We start from the raw sequence: 11,609 nt of genomic DNA, 5'->3' as shown, positions 1-11,609 counted from the left end.
TGTGCACGTATCTCAAAACAATTCAATGACTGAATTTGAAAAAACAAGGATAGCAGGAACACTGTTCATGCAGGAGAATAATAGCAGATTCGGATCCAGATCTGGATAGTAAGTAGGCGCAGCAAAAATGAGTCAATGACTTGACCCTTTTCAATTTAGTCCCCCAAACATTACAAAACATGAATTTTCTGTTCCGAATTATTTTATAAGAAAACATGTTGTACCGTGCCACTGTGTTTGGACGTGACTGCGATAGACGTGTTCTTATACATATCGTGTCGTATCGTGCTAAAATTCTCTTGAATGAGCACAACATGCGCAATAGCAGGACGCATACACTTCTAAACACGGCACATTAACAAGTCGTGCCATGTTCTTAATTAGCCGTGCGTGTCCAGCACCGTATCTTTGCAATACACTGACCCTACTCATATATCAATATTGTAGCTATTGTTCGTTATATCTATGTATTATGAAGTCTTTTGCATAATGTCAAGAAAATATAAGAGTAACAGGAAGTAACAGTAAGTGTAAGTGAATACAAAAAGAAAACTTTCAAAAACTTTTAAGCGCAAATGTTCTTCTTCTCTCATCCGTCCCAACATAAATATAATAATTACTTTAATCCAATTTGTATGAGAGCACCAAGTGTTTTGCTCTGTATCCGCAACATCTTTATTGGACTTCTCAGAATCATGCATGCAATTTACAAATCATTGATTTATATTAGCAACCAAAGAAGCCGCTTTTAATTGTAGTGATTTAGCGCAAACATTTAATCAAAATGGTACAATAATCTAGTATTTTTTAGTAGCTGTCTTTTTAGCAACATATATTTATAGACGACAATTAGCAGTTATTTTAGTGAAAAGATATACCTTTGCGCTTATTTAATTAGAAGATTTTGTTCAAAATTTTCCCAATTCAAATTTCTATATCTGCAGCTGTTTTTTTTTTTTTTTTTTTTTAAGGAAGAATGTCATATATACCACTTAAAAATTGTGAAATTACGTATTTACTATCCAAATTTTTATAATATGTATTTCTTATCTAAAAATCTAATAACTCACACATTTACTCAATTAATATAAAATATAATTAATAAGTTATTTAGTATCTTCTCCTTCCCTAACCGTTCATCTTCTGTGCACATATTTCTCTCTCACCTTTTTTGAAATAACTCTCTCCTCATCTCATCTCTCTCACTGAAACTCAGAGAGAAAGATAGCAGACTCGGAGATTAGCCCATACATTCATACAAGCACCTAACCCTCCTTGCCCAAAGGCACTCCGGTCTGTTCTCGATAGCCTATATCCACTTAGTCATTAATGTATTGTTTTGACATTCCAGGTCAATAATTTCCAGATCTCCATTTGATTTTAATGTGCAAACCCTTTTCCAATTAACCAGATAATTAATTGCTTTGCATGTGTTGTTCCCCTTCGAGAGAAAATTTCTCCTCATCTTGTCTATATGTTTGATGACCCCCACAGGAACCTTAAAGGCTTGCATATAATGTAGAGGCATTGCTGATAGCACCCTTCACCAAATTACTTTGACCACCACAGAACACCGTGTCAGAGGTCCATCCTTCCATTCTTCGTTGTACTGCTCCCAACGTCGGCTGAAAATCAACCTCCCTCGGCTTTCTTATTGTGAGCAGTAAGCCCAAGTATCTGATCGGTAGACCTACTGGTAAGGCATGGATAATGGATTGTATGACACTGACTAGATTTTGAGGTATGGCTATGGGAACGAATGCACTCTTCTCCTTATTTATTTTCAAGCCTGTTAGGTCGGTGTAAACCTCAAGGACACGAGAAATAATTTTGAGAGAAGTAGAATGAGCCTCACATATTATCAGCTCTTTTAACTTGACACGAATCTCAAAACTAGGGGTGTCAATGGGTACGATTCGGATAAGATGGAACTATTTTCATACCCATACCAACTAAGAATTGACCTTAATTATCCATACCCTATCTATATTCGTTAAGAATATGCCTTATCATACCCTACCCATACCCGTTAAGACTAGTGGGTAACGAAACGGTAGCGAGCGAATAACAAAAAATATAAATATAATAGTTTTATTATTTTTACAAATAAATTATTAAAACTTATCATGTCATATATATACAATCACAATTACTAACATAAAATTAAAATACAAATATACAATCAATTCTAACTAATAGTTTTTTTTGAAGCAAAAAAATCAAATCACATATATCTCTTCTAACAAATTTAATTCATTAACTAAATAAAAAAACATTCAAATAAAAAGGTAGAATGTTTAGCATAATATTATTCTTTCAATAAAATGTATACATTTTCTAATGATATAATTTATTGTATATAATTACCCGTTATCCAACGGGTATGAAATAGTTTTTACCCGTATCCATATCCGTTTATTTAATGAAAAAAAAATCATTACCCATATTCATATCTAATAAGTTAACGAATTTTTTTTTTTTTTTACTCATACCCATCTTATCGAATACAATACAGATAGAGTAAATGAGTAAATGGGTGTCATTGACACCCTACTCAAAACAGGTCCCCTATAGTCTCTATAGCACGGGATATTGACTTTGGTCCAATTAAGATTAATCTGGAGTTCTGGACCATCCGTTTGTAATTTGTTAGAGTACTTATCACTCCAAACCCACAAGCGAAGAATTCAATTTTGTTTCTTTTTTTACATTAAGGACCTGTTCGGCCAGATCACTATTCACGTGGGAAAAAAAAAATTCAGTTCAACTGAATTTTTTTTTTCCCACGGGAACAGTGTTTTTCAGTTCAAATCCTGTGCCCGCGCCCATTCCCATTTGTCGGCCGAACAGGCCCTAAACCCGTATAGCCGTTTCGTTTCTTTTATTTCTCTTTAGATTTTTTTTTTTAATCATAAATTGTTTTCGTGTTCGCGTCTGCGCTTTGGAGTTCGTGTCCAACCTGTCAAGTGTCAAAGAAAGTCCTTGACCCATGATGAAAAAGAAAATGATATGTAAACAGAAAAGCCCATATGGAGATTGGGCGGTATAATATATAACCCTGATCAATGCACCAATGACCAACATTATTATTTGTGTGGCTCCATGAGCAGATCAACATTGCTACAGAACCTTAAGAAAAATATCTATACTGCTACAGTATCAGCACAAAATTGCTCATTATCATCGCTGGCTTCTTATAACTGGAAAGTCATCAGTTCAGCCCCCCACACTTTTGTATTGCAAAATCTACAGAGATTGTATACGAAATAGTAAAAAAATCTCAAAAAATATAAAATTTCATGTACATGCATATTTTAGTATAAACATTATGTTGAGCGGAACCGTTTGAACTTTGGAAATAAAAATATAAAATACGAAATATGATGTGATATGAAATTAAGACATGAGACATTAGAATCCTCGTACCCCTAACATTAGTACATTAACCTTACATATAAAAAGTATGGTGTGTACAGCTTTTCATTCATCATTTTATATATATACTCACAAGCATCAGTATATATGAATTGTGGACAAAGTATGACAAATATGCAAAGAATTCAATAATAACATGACTATTAAAACTTTGAAATAGTAGCATCCTTTAGATTTATACCGATTTGCAATACGCTTTATAACTAGAGCTACTGTGGATCCATTGTCATCTCCTCGTTCTTAACTAATAATAGAATAGAGCTTAGCCACATTCAATTAGATTTTAATCACATTCATATACCAAATTTTGCTCTGAAAATATGCTTTTCATGAATCAAATTAATTATGAGCCAAGGCGGTACAAACCATCAGGACCAGCAAACGGTGCATGATGACCATCCAGGTAAAGCGTACCAGCTGTATTTTGTGGATGAAATCCATCCATGACAAAGAATTGCATGTCTTCTGACGGCTTCCAGTGTCTCTTCCTTTGATTTATGAACCAGTTGTTTATTTGTTTTTGATCTAGGCCAGTTGCTTCAGCTAATGCTATCTTCTCTGATTCCTGATAGCAAAATATTTAATTATTAAATACTATTTTAAACCTGTTCTTCTTTTCCAATACCAATTCAAGGGAAATGTTTATTCTAGTCTAGGTTTCAGGATTTCAGAGCTGTTTTCTCTCGGTAACATTTTATTTTATTTCTGTTGAGTTGCATGATTGCTTATGTACAACAACAGTTGTGTTTAAAATGACTTTCTCAATTTATCCTATTTTCATTATCAAACTGCAATCCTATACTTATAGCTATGCGAACCAGCAAGCCCCACAGTTTAACAAAGAACGTACCGAAGGGTATGGCCACTTGTAGTGTAGCTCCCACCAGCTAAGCAGCTTCTGGCGTGCCTCTTTTGGTAATTTTCCCTTCTTTTTTTTCTTGGAGAACTCCTGCCTAAGGCTGCTTATGTAACCACTATATTTCTTCAGGAGCTGGTATTTTAGTTCCTTTTCCTCTGCTCGGGGATCTATTTCTTGTACATCCCCTCCTTCCCCATCACTTGCCTCTTGTTCATCTTCTGAGGAGGCTGCTGCTTCATGTTTGCCATCTACAATGCAGCCCCATATGTAAGACTAAGTACGGATGAAAACAGATTTGTGAAAATAACATTTCAGCACAATAGTTCCTATTTTCTGAAGTCTGTTTTTGACGGCAACAAACAATCATCTTCTGCTGTGAATAATACTAACACAAAATACATGCTATTTCAAGGCTGAATTTCTTAAGTCTGTGTTTTTCTTATCATTTCTATGAGCAATCATGTATGTTTACTGTTGAAATAGGAAAAAAATGTTGTCCTCTACACTCAACAGTGAACATTATTATTTGTGTGGCTCCATGAGCAGATCAGCATTGCTACAGAACCTTAAGAAAAAGATTTATATTGCTACAGTATCAGCACAAAAGTGCTCATTATCATGGTTGGCTTCTTATAACTGGAAATTCATCAGTTCAGTCCCCCACACTTTTATATTGCAAAATCTACAGAGATTGTATACGAACTACATGGGTGTAGCAGGCCGTGGAAAACAACATGAACACATTCAATGCTAACAAATTTTTGCCACTTCTACCCGTACACATTCATATATAACAGTCAAGAATAGCAAGGTCCATTAGATAGCATCAAATAGTCACAAAATTAACGGAGATTAAAAAAAGTATCTGTGTAAACTGTGCCTCGAATCGCGACCTCTTTTCTAACTATCCCCAGTTTATTTAATATTGAAAAACAACTCCGTTCTTAAGAGAATACATAGCAAAACTATGTCTAAATGCTTGTGATGAGAGCTTTAGACAAGGGCATTCAGATCTTTGTGTTTTATTGAGATCAACTACCTATATGCATGCTTTCTGGGAACCCTTCTTAATTATGCATTCAGATTCTAGGAGCAGTTTCCTTAATCTTTTCAAAACATGGATATTGCGTCAATTTTTTTTTTCTTTCATAAAACCAGATATAGAGAAAAACAATTATTCTTTCATAAAATTGACGCGATAACCCTGTTTTGAAAAGATTAAGAAAACCTCTCCTAGAATCTGAATGCATAATTAAGAAGGATTCCCAGAAAGCATGCATATAGGTAGTTGATCTCAAAAAAAAAAAAAACCAGATACACAAAAAAAATTATTCTGGATTTGGTATAATCAAATTATACCATGCAACTTTATTAGAAAACTGCGAACTTTAAGAATTTTTCAATGGAAGAGTGAATGAATAATAGTAGGCAACACAAACTAGGATAATATTCTGGCAGTAATTAATTAAATTTGCTACCTATAGGTCCTGATTCTTGTCCAAGACGAACAAGGCTGGATACGAACAATTTAAAAAAAAATCTAGTTCAACGTATTACATACTTCTAGCTTGAGCCTTCTTAAGTCTGTCAGTTTTCTGCTCGCTGCAAACTTACCCATTTTAATGCTAACCTTAATCAATTTTAAATATCGGAAAGGCGCCATAAAAATCAAACAGAAGGGTATAAAGGGTCCGAAACAATTTTTAAACGGGAAGGAGGGAGGTGGGGTGCTGGCCATCCCAAGGAAGAAGTTATATATGAAAATGTCAAACAACATTAGGAAATTATCACTGTAGTCAATTAAGAGCTAGAGATAATATTTAAACCATTTTGTTTATCAAATCAGGCAAAGCAAATAAAACTTGCCCTGCAGCATTAAGCAAACATACTATCTATAGGGTTAACAAAGACATTATTTCATAATGTATATATGACTTCTATCCTATCTTAGGAAAAATCATTAGTTCAGTTTATATGTGTTTCCAATATTCTCTGGAGCTAATAAAAACACACTACGCTAATAAAGGATATTTGTTCATGAAAAAAGAACAATACTTGGTCATGCCAATTATTTGTTACTTATTTAAGAATGTGATTCATATTTACAGTTTAAATTGCGCAAAGCTAACAGCCTCCTAGTTTTGAGTATTAAAATATACCAGGAACTCTTATTTCGTTGATAGATACAGGAAGTGTCATTTTCAATTTTCCACTAGTAAAAAAATTTGATATGTAACCTCCTAGTAAAAAGAAAGTGGGTACAAAAATGGCCTTATTGATCAACAAACATACAACCGACTACAATTGTTTAATTTGACAACTAAAGAATGCATTAATGTCCAAATGAATTATTTCCTATTCAATGTTGAATAGAGGCATTTAATGCTTTGTAGAACAAGATTTCTGCACTACCACACGTGCAGTGTGTCCCCATAGCACTACACATGGCCTTAGTCAAGGCACCTATGATTTATGCACTTAAAAATAGAACAGTGCGAGAACACAAGAAGATATTAGCTGGGGCTTGGAATTGCTTACTTTTTGTAGCCATACCCCTTTAGATAAGAAGAATCCAATATAAAAATAATTTAATTTAAAAAAAAGAAGAAGAAGCTGCATTATTGCCTTTGGCTCCAATGCCCTGTATTCAGCTTTAAATGAATTTGTTTTTTTTATGTGCAAATTAATATAATAGAAACATAAGGAAAAGCAAATGATCAATAGTGCAAATATACAAGGATGGTGCATATATATATATAGTTATAGCTTGGAGGTATATATGAATCAAATACGGTCCAAAACGCTTCACAATACTTTAATGGTTAGAAGTATTCACTCACCCATTTACCTTGGGCAGTCAAAATTCAAAATGTATCTCTATTTTCATAAAAAAAATATTATCTATTTGAAAAGGTTGAAGATGTAAATTAAGGGGAAGACATAACTAGGAAACATGGAAGTTTCTCCACCGATATTAACAATATAAGATGAGCAAATTAAATCGCCTGACAATTCAACAATAATGTAAGATTAATTTTGGAACCCTAAATTTGTCCTTTCTTTGTCAGTAACCCAACTGTTACCTCCTTAAAGTAAAGGATAATAATGTTATTATTATCTGGCCTAATAAACAAATAGAGAACCAAATGATCTAAAGGCGCTTTCATTTCTTCTTCCATAAAGGACACTTAATTGTATGAACCAAGAATAAACAAAGTAATAGTAGAGATAGAATGAGAGGTGGAGAGTCTAAATATACAGGTGTCACTGTTTGCCTCGTAAGTAGTGCGCAAGACTACGTCCACTACCATCTCTTTTATAGTTTTATACTGTTATTTAAACAAAGTATATTAGATCTATTGACAAGAAAGAAGAAATAAAGAAAAGATTGGAGATATTAATCAAGTAACACCTTTTTTTTGTCCATCAGGGAACTTATCCTTTTAAGTATTTCTAATTTAATTTGCATTGTTGTACTTTGGAATCAATTGTGCTGGTTAATTATGTTCTATTTGAATCCTAGCCATCCAGTGTAGCAATGCAGTACGTACCTCGTTTGCATCCGACAGGAAGCCAAACCAATAGGGGCATGCAAGGAATTACTACTATTTCTAAATAATAATAGTAAATTAGCATTGAATATAATTCCGGCCCTCACTTAGCAATTAGATGGAACCTTTCTTTTTTGGTTGGTTCAAACCGGCCACCCTATTTACTACTTACTTTTGTTCAAACTTCAAGTCCAGGTGCTTTTGCATGTACTAATGCAAACTAATATTTTGCTACGTTATATATCCTCTACCCATAAAATAAAATTAAAAAAAAAAAAAAATAGTTATTATTTACATATCCTTAATTCGTCATAGAGGTTGAATAATACCCTTAACGGGTATACCCGCCCGTACCCGCCAGCTAGGGTACCCGTGCCCGAGCCCGGGTATGGGTCGGGTACTCGGGTACGCGGGTACGGGCAAAAACCGGACCGGACCTGTTATTTTAGACCAATACCCGAGTTTACCCTACCCGAGTTAACCCGTACCCGACTAAACCCGTACCCGACTACCCGAGTACCCATACCCGTATACCCGAGTACTGTTCATCACAGTTCAAAAAATTTGATTTTTCCCCCCAAAAAAATCAGAAAAAAACCAGAAAAAATCAGGAAAAACCAGAAAAAATCAGAAAAAACCAGAAAAAAACAGAAAAAAAACAGAAAAAAAAAAAAAAAAAATACCCGTACCCGTACCCGCCTTATCCGTCAAGGGTACACGGGTAAGGGTATAGGACGGGTAGGGTATAGGTTTTGAAAATTATACCTGCCATACCCGTACCCGAATACCCTTGTACCCGAGTATACCCGTACCCGAGACGTACCCGTACCCGCCCGAGTTGCAAACCACTAATTCGTCACATATAATTGTTGGATAGGAATGTAAATTTGTGCAGTGTCATGAATAATCGAGTCATGACTTGGGTCACATGTTGTGACCAAATCAGATTTTTACTTGGCGTGTCATTATCAAATTTGGAGAAACAGTACGTCATGACACATAAGTGGTCACGACACATTACTCATGTCGTGACCACACATATCATGTCCAAACGTGACATTCAAGTTTGTCACATTTTGTCATGTCTAACTATATTTTTTCGTAATTTAAGTTAGTTTATTCAAAATACATCATTCGATCAAAATCTAATGGTCAAGATTATGCGTGAAACGTGTAATCACGTGCCCTTCTATGACCCGACCAGTTCGCACGCTATGTTGTGTAAATTTTCCAAAAAATGGTTACTTCACACTAATAATCACGACACAGGACATGTGAGTCACAACACGTGAGTGACACACGTACTATACCAATGTCATAATGTATTCGATCAAGACATGAGATTTTAGCATCCCTATTTATCCATATAGATTTGATCAATGAGTATGTCGAGCGAATTAATTAGAGCTGAGAAAAATGTCAGCTAATTAATTACCAGCCCATGTTATTTGAACTGAAACCCTGACTGCTCCGTGTATATATCATGACCAATTAACCAAAAGATGGATTTTAGAAAATATATAATTTAAAATTAATATTCTGCATTAAGCTTTTAACCACCTTGCCAGGTGTAGTGTCTGTAATTACCAGAAGAAAGGAGAAGCGCAGTGCCATTGGTTAAAGAACTGAGCTGAGACTCCACTCTTTTGAGAAACTCTGTTGCCTCTTGAAGAGGCCTTGTCAGCTCTTCTTTATACTTCCCTAACATGTTACAATACGCCTCCTACAAAAGGAATTACAGCATTAGCAAGAAGAACATACTATCCGACCTCAGTCCTCAGTCCTCACTCCTCAGCAAGACATTAAAAAATTTACCAATAAGAAGACATACCATGAATTGATCAAGCTCGGGATCTGAAGAAGATTCACGCCGCTGTGGGCTTGGTCGTGAATCAAGCCTGCTCCCAATGGCCGTGAGCCGATCCATCACGTCTTGTGGTGCACCAACCTACACGCCAATAGTGAATTTAACATATAAATCATAGGATTTCATCAAACAAACAAAAAAAGTATGAATCAAAAGTCTTAGTCAGTAAGATTGATGGAAACTGATGAAAAATTATAAATGAAGATCGGAAGATTAAAAAAAATATGTAAGATAAACATGTTCGCCATATATGACGACGGGCTGATAAAATTACATAGGAATGTTGTGTATATGTAGCATATATTAAGATGTTCGGGTATAGTACAGAAACAAAACTATGACCAAAGAGATGTCATCTGGTTTTTAACACAAGAAAAGTTCCAGGGACTTATGTATAGGTCAATGAAGATGCAGAATTATGACACTGCTAAAATGTTGTAATAACAGACATAACAGAATTAAATGTATACTTATGTAATGAAGGTATTTTACATTTGTCAGTGGTTGCGGGATATACAAGCTTACACTGAGAGGGGTTCAGTAATATCATGACAAGTTATTTCGGCACATATATATCTTTATAACAAGTTATGTAATCAAAATAGACGATTATAAGAAAGAAATGAGATCTGTTTCATGATCTTCTCGTAGTAAAAATAGGCACCAAATTAAATAATAGATCAGATAAAGGAACTTTACTAGAAGAAAAAAAGTTGATGTCCTGAAGAAATCTGGACACCGGTAAAGGAACGAGTTCCCCCTATTCAATCTCTAAGTGGTGTCATGATATATAGAAATAGAAAGTAGTAGCAGAGGACAACAAGTACTGTTGTTTGGTACTCGAAATAGGAAAATTGATTTATTTCTGGAAATAAAATAAAAATGGAAAAAATATTCATTCATGATGAAGAAGAAAGCGGGGAAAGAAAAAAGAAAACCCTAAAAACAACGTATCATTTTTGTAGAAAGCAAACAGTTTTTTTTTTTTTTTTTCAAGAAAAAGGGAACAATTTTGTTATAAAAAGAAAATGCCATTTCATGGCATATTAGAAATGAATACACACACCAAGGAGTACAGGAGCTGCTGTACATATATAAAAAAGATAATTAAGAGGTCACAGAAATCCATTGGAAGCTAGGTTGCATATGATGGGTGATTAGAGATTACCTTCTGGCAGTCCAAATAGGCAGCTAGGAGCGAGGAGTACTGCGGATGAGACATGATCTTGGCCTTGATGGGGTCCATCTCTCCAGTCGAATTAGCAATCTCTCCTTGATCTCCATTTCCACCATGCGTTACAGTCTCCCTTTGTTTTGTTGCGTACTGGGTCTGGGAAGGCCCAGCCCCTTCTGCTTTTAGGGTTTGGTAATAGTTTCTAAATTCATAAGCAGATGTACCAGGGGGTGGAGCTGCTGCAACTGTAGCACTGGTACTGTTACTGGCAGCTGAGGGTAAGTAGAAGAAAGATACTCTAGAACTATTCCCTGTTTCTCCGCCTCCACCTCCATGGTTGGAGAACTCCATGAATTGTTAACGTAAATAAATGAAAAAAACAATTCTGTCTTTTCTTTTCCTAATGAATTATTGATCCAGTGATTATTCGAATAGGTCGGAGAAGAAGAGAGGAATCGCTTCCTCAAGAATATGGAAAGAGAGAAATCTATGGAGAGAGAGGAAGGGGAAGAGAAGGGAAAGGCATGTCTCATGTCTGGTGGCTATCTTTTCGCATGTCAAATCAAGAGGGGACATGGGTAGAGTGGTGTAGACGTGGTAAGTGGACTTAACGCACAAATCAAACTCTACTAAACAAGCTACATCTTATAGTTTAATTTTACCAAATAGACCATATTAATTTTACTGCGCGCATAGGTTTGGATCGAAAGCAAGAAGTTAAGT

The 11,609-nt window shown here is 35.1% G+C and overlaps 1 protein-coding gene across 1 annotated transcript; it reads right to left on the bottom strand.

Annotated features, from left to right (window-relative positions):
* Positions 1 to 3,554: 3,554 nt before the first annotated feature.
* Positions 3,555 to 11,402, bottom strand: LOC144574263 (homeobox protein rough sheath 1-like). The gene is made up of 5 exons (XM_078324187.1): positions 10,881 to 11,402; positions 9,677 to 9,793; positions 9,433 to 9,568; positions 4,286 to 4,542; positions 3,555 to 4,000 (listed from the first exon to the last, which is right to left on the bottom strand). Exons 1-5 carry the CDS (start codon positions 11,235 to 11,237, stop codon positions 3,779 to 3,781), a joined length of 1,089 nt encoding a protein of 362 aa, XP_078180313.1. The 5' UTR covers positions 11,238 to 11,402; the 3' UTR covers positions 3,555 to 3,778.
* Between the last annotated feature and the right edge of the window lie 207 nt (positions 11,403 to 11,609).

This window comes from Carex rostrata, chromosome 22 (assembly GCF_964058835.1).
Source record: "Carex rostrata chromosome 22, lpCarRost1.2, whole genome shotgun sequence".
Classification (NCBI taxonomy): Eukaryota; Viridiplantae; Streptophyta; class Magnoliopsida; order Poales; family Cyperaceae; genus Carex; species Carex rostrata.
This window is presented reverse-complemented; position numbering and strand designations above follow the sequence as displayed.

Coding starts and splice junctions, on each gene's coding strand:
- LOC144574263 (XM_078324187.1), bottom strand. CDS start 11,237: ATGGAGTTCTCCAACCATGGAGGTGGAGGCGGAGAAACAGGGAATAGT. Junction 9,569..9,676: donor CCGAGCTTGATCAATTCATG/GTATGTCTTCTT, acceptor TTCCTTTTGTAG/GAGGCGTATTGTAACATGTT. Junction 4,001..4,285: donor ACAAGTGGCCATACCCTTCG/GTACGTTCTTTG, acceptor TTTTGCTATCAG/GAATCAGAGAAGATAGCATT.